General features: G+C 39.6%; 2 protein-coding genes across 2 annotated transcripts in view; both read right to left on the bottom strand.

Annotated features, from left to right (window-relative positions):
• Nucleotides 1-761: 761 nt before the first annotated feature.
• hprt1 (hypoxanthine phosphoribosyltransferase 1) lies at nucleotides 762-9,280 on the bottom strand. The gene is made up of 9 exons (XM_020595584.1): nucleotides 9,044-9,280; nucleotides 6,785-6,891; nucleotides 6,281-6,464; nucleotides 2,944-3,009; nucleotides 2,688-2,705; nucleotides 2,518-2,600; nucleotides 2,316-2,362; nucleotides 1,927-2,003; nucleotides 762-1,419 (listed from the first exon to the last, which is right to left on the bottom strand). The coding sequence occupies exons 1-9, from the start codon at nucleotides 9,068-9,070 to the stop codon at nucleotides 1,372-1,374; spliced, it is 657 nt and encodes a 218-aa protein (XP_020451240.1). The 5' UTR covers nucleotides 9,071-9,280; the 3' UTR covers nucleotides 762-1,371.
• Nucleotides 9,281-12,676: 3,396 nt separating this feature from the next.
• The window catches only part of phf6 (PHD finger protein 6), a 9,434-nt gene continuing 690 nt past the window's right edge, over nucleotides 12,677-21,420 (bottom strand). Inside the window, exons 2-11 of the mRNA XM_020595582.1 lie at nucleotides 19,927-20,086; nucleotides 19,008-19,109; nucleotides 16,586-16,719; nucleotides 16,435-16,481; nucleotides 15,994-16,148; nucleotides 15,748-15,891; nucleotides 15,511-15,615; nucleotides 15,292-15,425; nucleotides 14,005-14,142; nucleotides 12,677-13,902 (exon numbers count right to left, since the gene is read on the bottom strand). Coding sequence (XP_020451238.1) covers nucleotides 14,013-14,142; nucleotides 15,292-15,425; nucleotides 15,511-15,615; nucleotides 15,748-15,891; nucleotides 15,994-16,148; nucleotides 16,435-16,481; nucleotides 16,586-16,719; nucleotides 19,008-19,109; nucleotides 19,927-20,058 — 1,083 coding nt within the window. The 5' untranslated portion in view covers nucleotides 20,059-20,086 and the 3' untranslated portion in view covers nucleotides 12,677-13,902; nucleotides 14,005-14,012. The remainder of the gene's footprint in view (nucleotides 13,903-14,004; nucleotides 14,143-15,291; nucleotides 15,426-15,510; nucleotides 15,616-15,747; nucleotides 15,892-15,993; nucleotides 16,149-16,434; nucleotides 16,482-16,585; nucleotides 16,720-19,007; nucleotides 19,110-19,926; nucleotides 20,087-21,420) is intronic.

Raw genomic sequence — 21,420 nt, forward strand, 5'->3', positions numbered from 1 at the left:
TAAACTACAGGAATTTAATCCCAAACAACCGGACATGAATAGCCCAGTTTGATAAAAACTTTGTGATCACCATCTGGTGGATTGTGTGACCTTTCCCTAACTCTCAGTTAGTGATACCGTAGACATGTTCTTTTTTTCCCCAGATTTAATGGCCTACTGTGCAGATCAAGAGTCTAGGCCTTGACTTTCAGGTAACAAAAACAGGTCAAATACATGAACTTGATAATAATTGAAGGCCAAACTAGTTTGGACTCATTTCATTTTTAGAAAGTTGTGAGTTCCTTCAGATCCTTGACATAATTCAAGAACCCAATACTATTTCCAGTAAATACTTTTAACTGCATCACAACTGAATTTCCATCATTGATTGGCCAACAATGATTTCAATGTTCTAGGTATATAGTATTATTTTGTATAAAATGCTTTCTAGTATATTCCACCAGTTGCAAGATCAGTGTGAACATTTAATGCCAGATACCGCAAAATTCAGTCAACACTGGTTCACAGTGATGGCACCATAAAATGATAGCATTTTATATTTTAAGAATTTTAAAAACTATTTAAATTATGTCTCATTTAATGAAGTATAACACAACTGAACTTAACTCCAACTGAAGTATCAAATGAACATTCATACATCTATAAACTATGTATTTTTCAGCATAAAATGGATTTGTCTTTTATGTTAACACAAAGAAATTTAATGAATGCTTTGTTCAGATCAAGATTTCATTAACACTCAAATAAGAGGATATTTCATCTTCAGCATACCCGTGTGTTTATTTAGGGACATCAGCCAGTATTTGTGTTCATTTTCAACAGTCTATTTTAAGATAATCTAATCACACAACACAGTAACATAGAAGAGTGTTTTGTCCCAAAATATACATACAGACGTCAAGAAAATATAACGTCCTCTTTAAGAGAGCCCATATTGATAGTTCCAAGTAAAAATAGAATGACAGTAAAAGCAATATATTATAAAACAGGAGGTTGTCAAATGTGTGAAGTCTTTTGGCAGCACAACTGTGATTTTGAACTTCACGTTAGCAGCACTGCTTTGAATAAATTACTCCATTGCTTAATGGGGGGTAAAGAAACATACTAATTTCAGGCCAAGCTGGGCTCCATGCTGTTCAACCCAGGTGTGGCTCTAAGACAATCAATTTATCTTAAGGTGAATCCAGCCTGTGCATACATGTGCTGGCTACAACAGGAAACATGACTGTCAGGATTGTCGCCACTTGAGTGCATCCTCAGGGACCCTGAGCAGGCTGGGGATTTTGAAATGACAAAAGAATGACGTAATAGAATATAAAATGAAATGATATAACCACACATTTAAAAAAAAAAATGGTTACAAAGTGGTCTTCATGCCTTGTACTTCTCCTTCCCTGTTTCACTAATGAGGCAGATATGCTGAAACAGAAAAGGATCAGTGAGTATTACAGCACAATATTGATTCACATTATTTGTTTAGGGGGTCTCGTATGGAGCCAGAATGATGATTTTAAACAAAACCAGAACTGAAAAGAAAACAACGGTACTGAACATTTTGTATATTAAAAAAAACATATATATTCTTCATTGCAATCTGTCATCTATTTTTCTCCTTTGTCCACATCCAGTGAGATTGGCTACAGCGCCATGAGCTGTAAACCTCTTGACAATGTTGCGCACAGTGGACACACCCTCCACCCCTAAATACAAACTTGCCGATGCCAATGTTGTCTTTATCAGTTTTGGTTTTGTTTTCAGTACCAAGTTTTATTTTTCAATGCCAACATTGAAAGTCATCATTCTGGTCCCATAGGCTGGTCAGACCTATTATTAAAACAAAGCTACAAACTGTTTATCCGAACTCTAGACATGTGAAACATAAGATGCTTTACTCTTTAAGTTTCTTTACACATCTCAAATACTTACATTTAGATCCCTAAAGTACTCATTGTAGTCCAGCGCATATCCCACCACAAATTTGTCAGGGACCTCGAATCCTACAACTGACATAAAACAGGTCAGTCAATCACTTTGTCTTTGTAGTGGTAAACTAACAGCACTGAAATGAAGGTATACAAAGCGTTCATTGAAAAGCCGACTACACTTTAAAACAGTGCCTTCTAATAACTAAAGTAGGGCTGCATGATAAATCGATTTGTGAGCATGAGTTCGATCCCTGTGCGATCTCAGTCTCACGTGATAATAATTCTGTTTGACGTGAGAGAGATCACACAGGGATCAAAATCATGCTCACAAATCGATTTATCATGCAGGCTTACTATGAAGTTTAACCAAAACGTTTGTCTTAAACTCACAGTCTGGCCGGTAGCCAACACTTCTTGGTGTTCTCTTCACCAACAAACTGAGGACAGAAATCAGACTGATCATCAAAACACTGTAGTTACAGGAGCCACTACAAACTATTGTTATTGGAATACTCAGATAAATATGATTCCTTTTGTTACACATCATACTGTAGGTGGTATCTGAAGGCTTGTTGTAAAAAGACTGAATTACCTTGCTACTTTAACCATTTTGGGATTGTACTGTTTGAGGCGTTGCAATAATGTCTTCATCGTCTTTCCCGTGTCGATAATATCCTTGAAACACAGCATGAGAAGCTCATATTAGGGTCATGGAACTGAAGGCTTCCTATTTTAAAATATAACAATAAATTCAGTACATACCTCTACAATCAAGACATTCTGTGTAAAAAAGAAAAACAGAATCATCATAGTGAGAAAAACACTGGATACATTTTATCTTAACATGTAACCTTGGCTGTAGCCTTCTCATTTCATTGTCAAACAACAAATTAATATTGTATCAGTGGAAAAACCTTGTTTCTCATTTTAAGACGAAGTAATATTATTATTACCAATAATGATCAATGTCAACAAAGATCATTTTAGCTATAATAATGTTGCCCTTCATACTTCTTACCTTGCCCGTCAACGTTGACAGGTCATCGCCACCGATTACTTTGATTTCACCAGTCGACTGATCGTTCTGTGAAGACAAGAATGAAGTCGACTTCGTATTAAAGGTTGTACAGGCACAGAATATTAAGAAACAAAACTAGGTCAAAAAGTTGTATATAGTGCAATATACAGTCATGTGAAAAAATTAGGACACCCTTTGAAAGCATGTGTATTTTGTAACATGTTTTAATATATGGTTATTTAATCTCAATTTTAACAATACAGAGAGATTAAAGTAATACAACTAAACAAGTAAAACTGAAGAAAAGTCTTTTCAAGATCTTCTGTAAATGTAATTCTACAAAAATGCCTATTCTAACTGAGGAAAAAGATAGCACACCCTCACATGTATGCCCTCTTAAAATGGCTCAAATCACACACAGGTATATCACACCAGGTGCACATAATTAGTAGATCGTTACTCAGCATTTTGAATGAGGCTTGCCCCATCTAAACCTCAAACATTTAGTTTGGTGTGCTCCTGACTGTTGAAGTGAGAGTGAGCACCATGGTGAGAGCAAAAGAGCTGTCAGAGGCCTTCAGAAAAAACATTGTAGCAGCCTATGAGTCTGGTAAAGGATTTAAAAAGATCTCAAAAGATTTTGAAATCAGCCATTCCACTGTCCGGAAGATAGTCTACAAATGGAGGGCTTTCAAAACAACTGCCAACATGCCCAGGTCTGGTCGCCCCAGCAAGTTCACACCAAGAGCAGACCGCAAGATGCTAAAAGAGGTCTCCAAAAACCCTAAAATGTCATCTCGAGACCTACAGCAGGCTCTGGCTACTGTTGATGTAGAAGTGCATGCCTCTACAATCAGAAAGAGACTGCACAAGTTTAACTTGCATGGGAGGCGTGCAAGGAGGAAACCTTTGCTCTCTAAGAGAAACATCAAGGCCAGACTGACATTTGCCAGAGAGAATGTTGACAAAGACCAGGACTTCTGGAATAATGTTCTTTGGACAGATGAGTCCAAAATTGAATTATTTGGACACCAGAGCAGAGGACATGTTTGGCGTAAACCAAACACAGCATTCCAGGAAAAGAACCTCATACCAACTGTGAAGCATGGAGGTGGAAGTGTCATGGTTTGGGGCTGCTTTGCTGCAGCAGGACCTGGTCAGCTCACCATCATAGAATCCACCATGAATTCTACTGTGTATCAGAAGGTGCTTGAAGAACATGTGAGACCATCGGTTAGAAAATTAAAGCTGAAGCGGAACTGGACCATGCAACATGACAATGACCCAAAACATACTAGTAAATCAACCAAAGACTGGCTGAAAAAGAAGAAATGGAGAGTCCTGGAATGGCAGAGTCAAAGTCCAGACCTGAATCCCATTGAGATGCTGTGGGGTGACTTGAAAAGGGCTGTACATGCAAGAAACCCCTCAAACAATCTACTAATTATGTGCACCTGGTGTGATATACCTGTGTGTGATTTGAGCCATTTTAAGAGGGCATACATGTGAGGGTGTGCTATCTTTTTCCTCAGTTAGAATAGGCATTTTTGTAGAATTACATTTACAGAAGATCTTGAAAAGACTTTTCTTCAGTTTTACTTGTTTAGTTGTATTACTTTAATCTCTCTGTATTGTTAAAATTGAGATTAAATAACCATATATTAAAACGTGTTACAAAATACACATGCTTTCAAAGGGTGTCCTAATTTTTTCACATGACTGTAGCAGTTGTGTAATGTAGAAATCCAGTCAAAAATGATGCCGACATTCAATGCTTCTTACCAAAACCCACGTGTAATCACAAGATAGAAGTTAAAATTGTGAAATTTTACACTTGGCTGAGGTGAACAAATTGATGCATCAATAAAAAGAAAACGGAGTGCAATGGAAACAGGCTTAGCAAATAAACCATGGCATACATGAAGCATGTGACTTGTGTCCACCGAAGAGACGAAAAATAGCAACACACAAAACGGATATATGCGGACGGATGAGGAAACTAACATCCTCAAATGTATCATGTTTTCTACGTGATTTTCCTCCCTACCAAATTTGACTGACACTCTTAATTACATCATGCCATTGTGCCCTCTTTTTCTGAAATTACTTAATGGAAAATCAACACCACCAGCCTTAGTGAAGACCCACTGAGTGTAGTGTGGAGCGACGTGAAATTCACCCCCCATTTCATTTTATGAGACATGAGTGAATCGCTTGGCAAAGCATTGTGGGATTCCAAGTGATGTGAAAAGGTCTCGCAAAGTGACCAAAGTTAAAGATTTTTAACTTCATGGACATGAAGGCAAAATTCACCCAGAAGTGACGGTGAAAACTGACGAAGTGGCTTGTTTGGATACAGGTGAATGGTAAAATGTCTGTGGAGGAGAGAATAATAGTTTCAGTCTCTCCTATATGATTCCTGCCTTCTACATTACATTGACAAAAAGAAGATAAATGCAGCTTGACACAAGTTGTAGAAGTTGTCAGATAAAGCAGTGAGTTAACTGCACAGAGCTATCAAAGACATGCTAACAGGCTGGCACATACACATTTACCGTTAAATATAAGAACCCTGTCATGTCACTGTTTCGCCCTTTGTCAAGATGCCCATAGCAATGGGTAGAAAGTAGAGGAAGGCGATGGTGCGTGATTTATCCTCTTTCAGAGGGTCTTCAGTGATATAGGGCTCAGAAGGAAGAGCAGGGCATCTACTATTTACAGGGTAAGCAGTTTGATCCCCAGCTCTTTCCAGCAACATGCCCAAGTGTCTTTGAGCAAGATAATAAACCCTAAATTGTGGCTGATGGTCAGGTCAGCACCTCACATGGTAGCTTGACGGAAATGGTGTGTGAATGGGTGCATGAGAGGTAAACTGTACAGTACTTTGGATAGAACTTATATGTACATTACTGTCATTTAAACAGCAGTTGGTGGTGGATACACGCACATTGACATTTTCTTTTGAGTAGTCTGGTAATTTGTGCTACGTTTGTATTGAAATGTGGCACACACAAAAACTGACGCTTGACTTTAACGCCTGTATTAATTAAATCCATGGTTGCCAGCTTTAAGTCTTCACATTTCCAACATGAAATGTATAGAATGCGTCATGTATGGCCTGTGTGCTCACATACATGCATGTGCATCCTCGTGTATGCACAAAACACAGACAAAATACGTAAAGGCTAAACACTGCTTCATAGTACCACTAGTGGTCAAAAATCCATTCAAACTTGTAAATCTTTTAAACAAAACAATAAAGTAACACAATGTCACTGCATAATAAAAACATAAAATAAAAAAAGAGACATCTTAAATGGTACCAAATATTACATACGCAGTAGCTCTTGAGGCGAATAAAGTCCACTGTCATTGGGATGGAGCGGTCACTGTTCCTGTTCAGGGCCTTGATGTAGTCCAGCAGGTCTGCAAAAAACTTATAGCCTCCTTTGAGCACACAGAGGGCCACAATATGGTGCCCGCCCATTTCCTTCATGATCTCTCTGGCCAGTCGCTCTGTCCTGGAATCACATGAGGGAGAGAAAGAGAGAACAGTCAGCTCAGTCTTCTACTGTCAGCAGTAGTTTCCATTTCCTCTCAGTGTGTGTCAGCAGGCAGAGCTGTCATTTCTTATGTATATAACCCCAAAGAAATTACCAGCAAAAAAAAGAAAAAAAAAAGAAGAGGTTATCTACAATATTCATTTTAAATCCCAAATCTGCCAAAGGAAAAGCAATCCAAAAGGACCTTTGTAATCAACCAATCACTCAGACAACCCACCTTTTAGTTGACCTAACAATTCATCACATTGCTACAATCTACTACCAATGTGGCAACTTACCTGTCCAAAATGAGTCCATGAGGGATGTAGACCTTCTCCAGGTCATCCGCATAGTGCTTTGGTATGCAAAAGAGGTCTAGGTCATACCCCTGCTCATCATCACTGATCTAAAACAAGACACAACACAAAGGGGTTAAACTAATCCTTTGACAATGAGATAATGTTAGGTTAAAATGGACTATTCTCTACAGTTTAGCAAGCAAAAAGGATCTCCACCTACACATGTCAATAGTAACCTTTGATTCCTACAAAGAGGTATATGTCTTTTTTACTCATCACTGAAGGTCTCCTCTAAGTAAACATTTTGTACAAATAATAAAATGTCATGTCATGCAACATGTCTTCCAGAAACTCTATTCTGTGCCTAATTCTATAAATGTTTTTCAGTATTGCTTATATTTTAAAAATCTCACACACTGCTCTAGGTCAAACTCCATACCTGATTAACTCAGACAACATAACTAGTATCATGTGACAGCTGGGAAGCCAGTGCAGAGCTCAGGTGAGGTGGGAACAATGCGAGCGACCTAATGCAGACTCACACTATTTATACCAGTGCAGAACTTGGATCCTGTCAAGTCAACAAATTACCCATTCTCAAATCACACATGGTTGAACTAGAATAAAGAAATTCGCTTTGTGCCCACTGAAATGGAAAAATGCATCCATCTGTTTGGGCTACTCCCTTTCAGTTACAAATAATGATGACTGATACTGAGCAGCAGATGTCCTCATGTTCACATGAGCTGAAGGCCTGTTATACAGTGTTACAGGTTTGTTGCCTGTTGTTTAAGGAACAAAGCTGAGGCAAAACATGACAAACAACCCAGTGAACTAGTCTGAGGTCAAAAGAAGAGAAACCCATGTAAACAAAGTCCACGTCTGGCAACCCCATGTTGTATAGCTGATTTAATTTGAATTGTGCATTTAGCTTCATTATCTGTCAGCAAGTGGGTCTGCCAGTCTGTTGCCAGAGCTGACAACAATAAATGCTGAAAATGTCCTGAGAAACGGAACATTCGTTATTTACTTATTCCAGTTTAAAGAGTGCTGTCAGCTTATCTGTCACATAAATTGCAAAATGTAAACAGATCCTACAAGATTGGGCCTTGTGCTTTGACTCAAACTGGAAAAACGATCACTTTTTATTGACATTTAAGTCCTCTGTACAATCCTGTTCTTAAACTGCTGAAATCCCAGTACCGCCTGGGAAAATCGAACAAAAAAATAACTGAAACAAAACATATACAAGCCTTTTCCTTCGAAAGGCAGTAAGATCTGTGGAGTCATCTGTACAACAGAGGTTTACTTAACCATGAATATCTTATTTTAAATTGCTTGTGGCACCAAGAGGAACCTTGCTGATAATTGATGACATTTCCTCAGATTGATCACATCACTAAACTTACAAAACAATCACTGTATACCACCACACAGCTGTTTTCCAAAGAAATACCATAGATTTGACAACTGCTCTGGTGGAATGAATTGCCAATTTAAAAATGAATTGCAATTTGAATAAAGAAATCCAAAACCCATGGCAAAATGAAATGCAATCGATTTAGCCTTCATTTCATAATAAAAATTATGCAAACTAAATTGAGGACTGTCAGTTTCCATATCTTCCTGTGCGCCTTCACTGTTACTCCTGCTGGTTAGATTGAACTTCACCCTTTAAAGCAAATTTGAACTTTGCCTGCAAATTCACCTTGTTGCAGTCAAGATAACACTGCATCCATGCAGTGGACATGCGCGTTTGAATCGATTCAAGCCACTAAGTTATAGTTTACGCCAAATATACACAGTCATAACACCTAGCACCCTTATTATCTATAACCCTTAATGGAGAAGCGCGCGCTCAAAGCCACGCCCCTTGTTTGTAGCTCGTGCGTTTCTTGCTGTCATTGTATATTCGTGTAGTTATACTGATAAGGTTACAACGTGTAACCTGCTGTCAGACCCATAAGATGAATATTAGGTTTTAATCGTGTTTTTATGTGCCAGTCCAAACGCGGGACGTAACATTGCTGCAAACGTGAAGAGCGCGTGTCTATCTCCAAAGCCGCAGGCCACGCTACACTGGTAATACAGTGTTATTTGCACAAAGCGGTGAGCATACGGGCCATACAGTCAGGTAACTAATGACTAACAGAATTCAGTAGATTTAAGTTCTCTAACAAGCAAGATCAATCTATATACAGCGTCTTATTCCAGCAGGTATGCAGTGGTGACTTAACCTCCCACCACTTTCTAACTTACCACAACACAGGAGCTGGATGTCGCCATAACCGTGTCGCTCCCTGCAGCTCAGTTTTATGTAGTCTACCGTAGTCTTTGGAAAGACAAGATAAATTTCTGTTCTCAAGTTGCTTTCGCGGACTCGTCACCCCTGTGACCGCGGCAAACACATGGAAACAGCTAGCTCACGTTCCTATAAAGTGATATGCCTTTTTCCGGACTGCGGCTGCACGTACATCAGATGTTTTGTATATGATGACGCAGAAAGGCGTAAGGCCAATCAAATGAGCAGGACCGTATTAGCCCCGCCCCCCGGGGGGTTAGCGATCGAGCTGTGAATACATAGCATGTTTCAGCCTGCTGATACTGACATGTCAACTTCTGACCGCGGTGTGCAATGTCAAAGAGAAAGCAAGTTGTTATGGCGACACTAGCGATTTCGCAAAGCACCGACTCTTCAGCCAACTATATCACTGACAAACAGATTCAGTAACTCATGGTCTCAGTAGGTACCAGTAGGTGTCTCTAACACAGCGTGCACTAGAGACACCTACTGGTAATAAATGCTGAACCCAACCAACCTCCCTTTATACTTTTTTTATTAAATGCACTTATTATAAGCATGACTGCTGGACTGGCTGAATGACTACACAGACAGACAGATAGATAGATGTTTGTGGTTTTAGTTCAAACTGTGAATAAGAAAAAATTGTTAGCAGCGATTCACAAAATTAGTAATTAGGGGAAAATTAAATTGTAAAATAGTAATTCCTTTAAATAAAGCAATAAGCAGTAAAAAGCCTACACTGTGTGGTATGTGGGGTCAAAAATTAGATTTTGAATGCAGCGCTTTTACTGTTAACAGAGAGCTGGTTCAGTTATTTAGATTAGCCTCACTGATGTCATTTGGGAGAAAATAACAGGAACACCTTTCAACATAATGCAACCGAGTTCAACAGCTGCACATGCCACATCTTCCAAAATACAGTTTAATCAACACCACTCTAAACAGTTTCAACAAAAATGTAAGGGTCACCTTCATAAATGGAAGACTTGTAGGACTGTCAGATTAGGGTGCATTAGTTCTAGTTAGGTGTATCTGATAAGCTGACTACTCAGTCTGTTTTGTACTTAAAATCCTAATTAGTACAGTAAATAGTAACTACACATGTGAAATAATTGCAATTGTAGTGGATTATGATTATAAAGTGCCTCCAAGTGAAGTGCAAGTATGTCAAACTTATAAATTCTTGAGTGAATGTATTGTTTTGATTGACCACTACTGATAACTCTGAGGTGCAGGGGTTCAGCAAAATTAAACACAGGGTAGGTTTCATTTGGCCGATTCCAGCAGAAATTCAGTATAATAAAATGTGTGAACCACAAAAACAAATTGAAAGATTCTGCATTTCCCTGCCAAAATTATATTCCTGGCCTTAAGATTTTAAAGCAGTATTTAGATCTGTGCATTGGGAAATATTTGAAAATGTAATTGGACAGTTGATGAGATAAATTATTAAAAATAGAAATAATAAAAAAAAGATTTTAGTGCCTGATCAGAATGTCATGAGAAGGGTGGAGGGTTGTTTTACCACCATCACCAGTGTCATCTTGTTGCTCTTAAACACCTGTCAAGTTAAACTGGCAGCGACACTCAAGTTGCTGTTTGTTTTTGTCCACACATATTGCATCATCTCTGTTTAGTGCAAAACAGTGAACTATCACTTCTTGTACACCATCTACAAAAACATGATACTTTGAACAATAACATATAAGAAATATCTTTCTCACAGAAGACATTTTGACATGTAGGAAAAAAAGTGTAGTTGGCTGAATTCCATTTAGCTGCTTCCGTCAAGGTCCTGGCATTGTTCATTCTGGCTCACTGTCACGAATGACTGGGCCACTCAAACAGAACAGAGCCATCCTTAGATTGCTGCCTATCCGTATGTAGTATAAAACTGAAGTTCAACACGGTATTTTGTTGTAGCCCTCCCTTTTCTTTTAATGTAGTTGGGCATTTCATTGTTGCATGGATATGGACAGTGTTTTGAAGAATCATAATAAAACAGTAAATCTCCATGTTTAGGAATAAAAGGACTGTTTTCCTTTTATAATACCAACAAACTTACATGATTTCCTAAGGCTTTACTATAAAATCTTTGACTTGCAGCATATACTACACTAAAGCTTTCCTAACACACTTTAATGTGGACCTACTGATAATTTATGTGCATAAGATTTTTACATTTAAATAAAATAATCCACATATAAAATGCTACAACTGCAGAGGGAATGTTCCAGGTGAGAACATGAGACCCCTTTACACTGAACGGCGACATTACAGCAAATGTAGCTACATGCTCCAACTACTTCATGACATTGCAGCTAGTGAGACATTCCTCACTCTTCTAGTGAGGTTATATTCGCAAATGATCCGATTCTATTCAACAGCTCGACAGTAGGAACAAAGGGGTCCAAGTTCCACTAGAGAGCTGTTCATTTTATGTTTGTGCCCAAATTTCACTGCCTCTGTTCTTAATTTACTTCACTAGGAGAGAGACAGAGCAGTGATGGTCAAGCAAGCTACAGTGGATGAAGAGAAGGAGCCGTGCTAGCAAAACAAAGCAGTGAATCAGAAAACGGAAAGTTATGTTTTGAATTCGACATGGCAGTTACTTTCTAAAGGTGGCCTCTCTGTCAAGCCCCTTGTGCATGTAGCTAAGCTCTGCCCTCAGCCAAACAGACAGACCTGAAACTATTACACCACAGACATGAGGAGGAAAAAGGAATGATGAGCCATTATTTTGAAAGGCTCTATGAAAGGAATGGAGCCATAAGATTGGGCGCCTTTCAAAGAGCCTCTGTTCCCATGGCTGCTCTTCAAAGCCGACCAGAAACCTTCAACTTTAATAACCGTCTCAGCCAGGAGTAGTTCTTTGTATAGCCACACTTTCAAATGAAGGACTCGGTTCACTCTGTAAATGTGTAAAATAAAATATTTTCCATTTCCAATCATTCATGGATACATCTGTAGAGATACAAGTAACAGTACATCAAACAAAGTCAAGCCAACTCCTCTAAAGAGCTCTACTTTGCCCTTTGCAACTAAATTAAAAAAACACCACCTTTAACAGTGGGAAAGTCCAAGTGCATGCTGGCAAAGCCTCTAATTGTGACCGTCTGAAATTCAAATATTCAAAATTACTCATGATGATAATACAGTAGCAAAATATTACGTATCAAGAAAGAAAGGCTAACATGAAAGAGTATTTTTAAGACATGATTACAGAAACAAGGTAATCAAACTCCACAACTTCATAGAGAGAATAGTAACAAACAGACCCCTCATAAAAGTGAGTCCTTTAGAAGCTAAGAATGTATCAGTTTCAGCAAATGTGGGTCATGTAATCTGTGAGGACATGGGAAGCAAGTGACAATCAAGACCTTTCCATCAGCTCTTATTCTTGGCAACAATACACGTAGGTGAAACCGAGCCCATAACCGACTCTTCAGAAAATATCCAACATGGCTTTTCCTGATCCTGCAGCAGTCCTGTGCTCTGCAGAGTGTCATCAGCCTGTGAAAAGCTCACCCAGTCAACTCAAAACAGGGTTTCATGAAGAAGACATCTGGTGCACATTGGAATGATGGTCAAGCAAGCTACAGTGGATGAAGAGAAGGAGCCGTGCTAGCAAAACAAAGCAGTGAATCAGAAAACGGAAAGTTATGTTTTGAATTCGACATGGCAGTTACTTTCTAAAGGTGGCCTCTCTGTCAAGCCCCTTGTGCATGTAGCTAAGCTCTGCCCTCAGCCAAACAGACAGACCTGAAACTATTACACCACAGACATGAGGAGGAAAAAGGAATGATGAGCCATTATTTTGAAAGGCTCTATGAAAGGAATGGAGCCATAAGATTGGGCGCCTTTCAAAGAGCCTCTGTTCCCATGGCTGCTCTTCAAAGCCGACCAGAAACCTTCAACTTTAATAACCGTCTCAGCCAGGAGTAGTTCTTTGTATAGCCACACTTTCAAATGAAGGACTCGGTTCACTCTGTAAATGTGTAAAATAAAATATTTTCCATTTCCAATCATTCATGGATACATCTGTAGAGATACAAGTAACAGTACATCAAACAAAGTCAAGCCAACTCCTCTAAAGAGCTCTACTTTGCCCTTTGCAACTAAATTAAAAAAACACCACCTTTAACAGTGGGAAAGTCCAAGTGCATGCTGGCAAAGCCTCTAATTGTGACCGTCTGAAATTCAAATATTCAAAATTACTCATGATGATAATACAGTAGCAAAATATTACGTATCAAGAAAGAAAGGCTAACATGAAAGAGTATTTTTAAGACATGATTACAGAAACAAGGTAATCAAACTCCACAACTTCATAGAGAGAATAGTAACAAACAGACCCCTCATAAAAGTGAGTCCTTTAGAAGCTAAGAATGTATCAGTTTCAGCAAATGTGGGTCATGTAATCTGTGAGGACATGGGAAGCAAGTGACAATCAAGACCTTTCCATCAGCTCTTATTCTTGGCAACAATACACGTAGGTGAAACCGAGCCCATAACCGACTCTTCAGAAAATATCCAACATGGCTTTTCCTGATCCTGCAGCAGTCCTGTGCTCTGCAGAGTGTCATCAGCCTGTGAAAAGCTCACCCAGTCAACTCAAAACAGGGTTTCATGAAGAAGACATCTGGTGCACATTGGAACATCGTGTCCAGTTACTGGAAGAAACTGTGTGAACGACTCGTGGGAGCTTGTAGAGCGCGACCTTGTGAGTAGGCTAAGATTCAGTATAAAAAATATCTCTCCCTCGTCTTTGAGTTCCTCCGTTTCCTCCTCACGTCACATCCATCAGGACAAGCTGTAAGAAGGACATACAATAAACTGGCTTCATGAAGGACAAATGTGGACATTCAGTGAGTTTCAATAAAAAGGTTTGTTAACAACTGTAACTACTACTAACCTATGTATCTAATTGCCATTCACTTGTGTCGATGGTGTTCTACCGTGGTCAACTGCTGCCCTCTCTCTGCTCCGATTTTCTCGTTCCTCGTCTTCTTCATCCCTCTCCTCATTGCCACTGTGGTTCTTACAGTATAGTCTGAAAACACGCAGAGAAGCTTGAAAGTGAGAAAATACAGAAACACAAAACAAGTAAAAGAAATGAGAGTAACGGGTTAACATACAGTGATGTTAAAAAAATACTGGCACCCTTCCATTTCTGTCAGATAACACCACTTCTTGTAGAAAACTGTTGGAATCACAGAAATTTATTTTTTTATTCTCATGTTTATTTCTTTTGTTTGCATTGGAATGACACAAAAAAGCAGAGAAGAAAAGCCAAATTTGACACATTCCACACAGAACTCCAAAAATGGACAAATTATTTTCCTCTGGCAGGCGATGGGATTTACAAACACTCTTCCTCAAACAGATTCTTAGCTGTCAGATGACTAACAGCTGCACGCTGACAGCAGTGCTGGAAATTTTGCACCTGCTTTCTCCCAACATTAAATTTCAGCTGTAGTTCCATCTGTAGCAGAGGTGGTAAATCAGGTGTTGAGGGTATTTGTATACATTTCCATTTTTTCCTCTCTTATTTTTGCATTCCTGAAAGATGACAAGATGAGCACGCCTGAAGCAGTAATGCAAAACACGCTGCTCGTAATTGTGCGCATAATATAATAAGATTTCATATTTACACATCCATTGTGTGCATTAGAGACATATTTTTTAATATATGGAGAGTCCTACTTTCCTTTGGCACCCAGTTGGATGGATAAGCAGTCTACGCTGTCTCTGGCTGCACACAGGATTATCACCTTAACTTCTGATACAATTTCATTGTTCAGCACCAGAAAATGAGGCTTAGTTGTATTTGGAAAATTGAGAGGAAGGTGGTGGGGCTACTACGGTAACGCTAACTTCTTTATCTAATACATACCGAAATGTGATATAACATTAAAACACTATTATAGCCAAAAACAAATAATTCTGACAACAGTCTATATATAGAGGATTAATAAGCTTTGTGATCCCACATCCTTAATGTAGTTCAAGGAATAATTGCAATGATCATATGCGAAGCAACACCAACATGAAACGTGTGGCAACAATTACTGCAAATAAACAGAGAAAATCTACACATAAAAAGTATATAATACAGCAAAATGAATTTGTCTATGTTTCATTTTGAAGTGATGTTGATTTTTAACTGTAAAATGTATTTATCTGTAGAGGTTGAGCTCACTTGTAGATGCCGCGTGCCATGTTTTCAATGTACTTGGCTTTGTCCTGCAGGCCGCAGTGATAGTGGTAGGTCTTCACACATGCTTTGATTTCACAGCCAATCGTAGCACCCAGCTGAGTGCAGAGCGTACATTTCTGGAAAAGGAACAAAGCCAATCATTTCATTCTGAGTACACTTCAAAATCTGTTTTTGAAATTGAAATAGGACAAATATTCCCACCATTCTTTTCCCCCTCTTAATTTCCTGGATGACCGTTTTCACGTCAAAGTTCCCAAATTCAGCACGAGATGTAGTGGTCAGCTGGACTGTCCCAGATGAAAACAGCTGCAAGGGATCAGAGATTAGGGACTGCCGATGAAGTGGGCTTACTTTAAATGCACATTTATAACAATCTGCTTAGTAAAATGTTGCGTGCGCGCGCGCACACACACACACACACACACACAGTAACCTTACCATGCACTTGTAGTGGGCAGCCACTTTTTTGGAATTATCAGTGTGAAGCATGCCTCTGGTTTCGTTTTCTTCATCACCAGCATGACAAAACCCACAGCGCTGGCCGCCATCTGCTGGGCTGGCCCGAAGAGGAGACCTGTCCCGCTAGAACACACAGAACAACAATGAAAACAAAAGACGACACACAACCAACAGACCATTTAAGTAAATTTCGTAGACTGAATTCTGCAACAGATGTTGCCTTACGTGAGAGGAACTCTCCTCGTCTGCAGCCTGTGAGTGAGTGTCTTCTGCTTGGCCACGAGATCCCACCTTGGCTCTCCCCTTCTCAAACCTTCCTCTGCCCCGACTTTGTGGAGGCGATGAGTCTGAATCATTGGCCACACCTCCCTCTTCTTCATCTAATAACAAACAAACTGTCATGCTAAAGACACGTTTTTGTGTTGATAAAAAGTTCATCCAAGAAAAGAACCTGCAAGAAGATGCATTTTTAGAGTTTTTCAATTTTGAGACAAAAACCTGACTTAATATCAAGAATATAGCTGAAAACCAGGGTATTGCTGTTGTGTTAGAATCTATCAACACATTTCACAGTGAAGTACATATCACACAGATATTTACAGTTAAGCTGCAAATCCAACCATCCATGTAGCTTAGTGATATAACAGATGCTAAAGCCTACTCTACCTTGAATGCCATCCTGAGAAGCATCCCGGTGTTTGCGACAGTAAACACTATGGTCAGGAACAAAAAAAAAGTATATTTTAATTGAAATAAACCTAAACATTTTAATTATTGTAGATGAATGTGTAGAGAGTCCAACGGTAAAAGGACATACAGGTAAATCCCTTGTGAGGGGTTCTCTTTGATCTGGGCTTTGTCCTTCACAGCGCAATAATAGTGATACGTCCTCCGGCACGTCTTCACATCACAACCAATAGTAGCACCTGGTCGGTGACATGAGGAACACATCTGGAGGGAGACAAAGCACAGCTCCAGCTTTCAGAAAAATAGCCAAGGACATGCAGTTCCACAACATTTTAGGTTCATGAAAAATAGCTGACAACTGGTAATGTGATTTGCCACTCATTAATGCGAAATGTGATTTTTTCAGATGTGGATCTGAATAATTATTTCTCTCCAAAGACGATGGGGCCCTGAGCCTGACAGACAACTGTAAGAAAGGCCATATGCAAATATCATCCAATGATACCCCTGTGGGGAGAATTTGTTCATTGCAGGAGAAAAACAAATTAAATTCAGCAGGGAGGCCGGCACAGAAGAACACAAGATTGTAGAAAAAGCTGGAACAACAGCAGAGAAATCTTAATATTAAAATGAAAACATGTTTAAATTTATGCAAAGATGCATCATTACCCATATTTATCATTAATTACCATCTAAACATTGCTCTGATTAACCTCTAGAGTCCTGAGCTTTGGAAACCCAAGCTGTGCGGTCCTCATATGAGGACGCAGGGACTCTAGAGGTTATACAAAAACAAAACTCATGTAGGTCAAAGTGTGTGAAAAAGTAAAAAAAAAATATAGGAATATGAATTTAAATAAACATCTTGCTTAGAGATGTGAAGAAATGGACACTTTACCAGTAAGTGAATGGGTGATATTTTACAGCACAGTATCAAGGTTTCATATAAAAATCATGGCATAAGCTATGGGAACCTCTATGAAAAATAAACAATGTGTGAAACCGATCTGAGCAGAAACACTGTAGGTTAACAATCTGTCACATGAAGAAATGAACACGTTCATTTTAACAACACAAGAATTCTAGATTTTTTTCTTTTAGTTTTATTTATGTTATTTTATACAGTAGTGTCACTGGGTGTTTTCACATTATGATTATTTGTACCATGCCTGAGCATGATTGCTCCCCCCTCCTCTGCAGGTCTGCTGTCACATTAGCACACCTACATATGTACACATTCCAATACAGTAGGTGGCAGTATGCTTGTAGTTGGTTTGCAATCTGCCAAAAAGAGTACCACTTGCATCATCAACTGGACGTAATCTGTTTCTGTAAATACTGACGAAAACTTCCACAAATTGTTTTTTTGTATCCAGTTGTCATTGTACGTTTTCGTCGGCCCAAATTTCAAGCAAGTATCGTACTTCTTCGTTACTCCACAGAGATCCTTTCACAGCCACGTTTGTTCATGTTTAAGCCGGCAGAGTCTAATAGTTATGACGTCACATAGCAGCCCACTTCCTTATTTGAGCATGGTTGCGTTCACATCTCCCGTGGACTGTACTTGAATACAAATGAATCGACTCTGGCATCAAGCTCAAAACCATCTCTTCAAGTGGACTTTGGCACAATGCCAGAGTCAAGTACAAAATAAACAGGACTTTGGGTTCAAATGTACCCTGATCCAGGCCCGGATCCCTAATGTCAAACCACAAGCTTTGTGGTTTTACACAGCGGTGCCACTGAAAAGCAGCCTCTTTCACAGCAATGCCCTGAACACAGCCACAGTTACACACATTCACACCTGGAAGCTGCCCAGGACATACTCCGACCTGCTGGCACGTAGGTTAAGGGACTTGCTCAAGGCCACCTCTGCAGTGATGTTGAAACTTCTGGTCACGATCTGCCTCTTGGGCCACCACTGCCCACTGATGTTTTATTAGAAAACAAAAGATGATGTTTCCTACTTAACACATGAGAGGGATGCTAGTATCAGCTTCTTTCCTTGATACAACTTACTTTGTGATCCTATAGACACACACACACACTATGAACACAAAAAAGGAGTATGAATACACACCCCCAGAAATACACAATGAGGAAACCTGATATTAAAGGCACTCAGCTGATTGTTTATTAGGTACACCAAGTTAAAATTAATGCAGTCAAACTAACAGTCCTGCAATAAATCCTCCTTCATGAAGGTGATAATCTTATCTTTGTTCAAACTGTTTTAGGGGCATGTTAATTCAACTGTGTGATCCTTTTAGCTAGGTGCGCTTAATACACCTACAACCGAGTGTTAGTAACCACTATGGAGACATTGCTATGCTCAAGAAAACAGCAGTGTTTGCAAACGTGAGTATCCCCATCATTAGTTAATTAAAGCAGCTGCTGCATATCCTTAGTTATGCACAGTAATGAAATGTGCTGTAGTGTTGGCCTCAACACCACCACCACCACCTGTAGGGCCATATATTTAGATCCAAATATGCTCAGTTTCATTTACAGCTTACAGTTAGCACACAACAAAAGCTCTACTGGGTACTTACCAATTTATTTCCCCTCTTGATCTCTTTTTTCACATCCTCAATGGAAAACCCTCCAATGTTGTCACTGTCTGAGTGAGATGTGACCAAGGCAGAGGAGAAAAGCTACATGGCACAAATATGAAAACCATTATTATTTTATGAGGTCTTCTCTAATACACATTGTCAGACTATAATGCTGCAACATTTCACATTTACTTACAAGCTGGAATGAACCATACCTGTATGTGTATTTCCCTGTAGCACTTGTAATGTATCAGTTTCCTCCATAGAGAGTTAACTATTTTATGTTTTACTGGCATCATACTGACAGTTTCATCAGAACTAATTTTAATGTGATACACCTATAACAGAAGCTCATATTTGCCATTTTTATTCATTCATTTTCTACCGCTTGGTCCCTGAACAGGGTCGCGTGGGGGGTGGGGTGGGGGGCACTGTGGGAGGAAGCCGGACTACCCGGAGAGAACCCACGCAAGCAAGGGGAGAACATGCAAACTCCACACAAAAAGGTCCCAGGAACCTTGTTACCCGAACCCGGAACCTTCTCGCTGTGAGGCAACAGCGCTAACCACTGTGCCACCGTGCTGCATTTTTAATTTGTGCATATTTTTGAATGGCACATCAGAAACTGTAGAAGTTTTTTCATTAACCTGGAAGTCAGCACCACCCAGGGGAGCCTTTCAAAGAAATGTATAGATGAACCACTTATTTCTGTTATACAAATTGATTGTTTTTCTCCTTTTTTCTTTGTAAACTGCAGGGTTTTTGTAGGTGTCCCATTACAAAATCTAACTGCATCAAACAAAATCTGCACGTCTTTGGCTTCAGTTCTGTGTGACAACGGTTAAGCTACATCCAAGTACGACTTTGGCTTGAACAATCACAGGCCAATTGGTTGAGAACAATGTGCTCTGCTCACCATGCATTTATGGTGGGCCGCCACCTTCTGGCTGTCAGACATCAGCAGCTGGCCACACTCCTTGTCCCGGTTGGTTCTGCAGAAGGCACATTTAGGCAGCCGTGCAGCAGCTCCTCTCCTCTGTCCGGACATGGCCAAAGGCTTTTGCTTGCCCAAGTTACTGAAAAACAAAAGAGGAAAAAGGGGCACTTAAATTATGTTTAGGTAACAATGAAAAGATAGCTTTGAATGTTAAATAGACATTAAAAATGCAGCTATAAAAACAACTGTCCAAGCCTTTATAGCTCCTCTACTGCATCATCAAAACAGCTTGGACACACAGTGACTCATCATACAGTACATCTAGCTCATGGTCATTGCTCGCATGTGATTCAAACAGGATGGCAAGACAATGTCTGAAATTAAGGTTTTTCTTCCTTCACCAACTAAAAGTGACTGTTGTGAAATAAAAAAACTCTGTGGAAAGGTGCCACTAGAGACTCCTTCCCAGAAACTACTGGAAACAAAACTTTGACTCAACTACTACTTCAAGTAACTCCAAATGAGTGCATCGAAGTCACAAGAGCAGAGCATCATGTAAGTGCTGCTCAGCAAAACCTCTGATGGATTGTACATTTGCTGCGTTTTCAACATCTGACCATAGTTAATTTAAAATAACAGAGCGTTTCTGTTGGCCTCTAGTATGAATAGTTACCAACACCTACACAATAGGTGTATTTGCCTTTGCCCAAGACTGAGGATGACAGTCACAAATGTTACTGATGTGTCATGGTTAAAGACAATACCAACACAACACATGCCTGCAATTAGCAACATTCACTGGTCTTCCCAAGACTAAATCAGATTAAACTGGGCAAGGAAAGGAAATCAGCAGAAGCAAGACAACCACATCTGATGCAACCCAGTGTACCTTACTCACAGACAAAATCCCCCATGAGTAGTTTCTCTCAGTGAAACAACATTTGCATGCACAGTCTGCTTGCTCACTATTGAACCACGTCATCTGTCACAACTTGCAGTAAACCCATTCTCTAAAATAATATTATTCTGCATAATTTTTTTTTATTCACACTGAGGACATCCACACTACCAGGAGCTGGTAGTATTACTGATCCCATTGTGTGATTTTCTGCAACAGCTCATCAAAGCTTGTAGATGTGTATTAATCAACATTTTATTAGAAACAATCACAAAATTTGTTGCAAACACATCACTGTATTCTTCGGAGCAGAGGAGTAAATCAAACCACCAATGTATGCTGTCATTTGCAGAGCCAGTCTGTTGTTGTGTGTCATGCGCTGCAGATTCATTAAAAATGAGGATTAAAAAGATCTACTCAGTTCTTAACAGTCCACAAATGAAACTGGGTGTTTTAAAAATCACAACAGCAGTGTGTTGCGACGCCTTGATCGAGCCATTACAGCCATGATAGCAGGGCCAGGATCTCACTGCGGCGGCCGCGGCAGCGGAGCCAACGGGCAAACACACACAGTC

Source organism: Monopterus albus, unplaced genomic scaffold (genome assembly GCF_001952655.1).
Source record: "Monopterus albus unplaced genomic scaffold, M_albus_1.0 scaffold27.1, whole genome shotgun sequence".
In the NCBI taxonomy this organism is placed as follows: Eukaryota; Metazoa; Chordata; class Actinopteri; order Synbranchiformes; family Synbranchidae; genus Monopterus; species Monopterus albus.

What these genes read in the sequence shown, in the direction of transcription:
- hprt1 (XM_020595584.1), bottom strand. Translation starts at nt 9,070, where the DNA reads ATGGCGACATCCAGCTCCTGTGTTGTG. An exon ending in CATCCAGCTCCTGTGTTGTG is followed by an intron (nt 6,892 to 9,043) that starts GTAAGTTAGAAA and finishes GTCTTGTTTTAG; the next exon opens with ATCAGTGATGATGAGCAGGG. An exon ending in AGTACTTTAGGGATCTAAAT is followed by an intron (nt 1,420 to 1,926) that starts GTAAGTATTTGA and finishes TTTCTGTTTCAG; the next exon opens with CATATCTGCCTCATTAGTGA.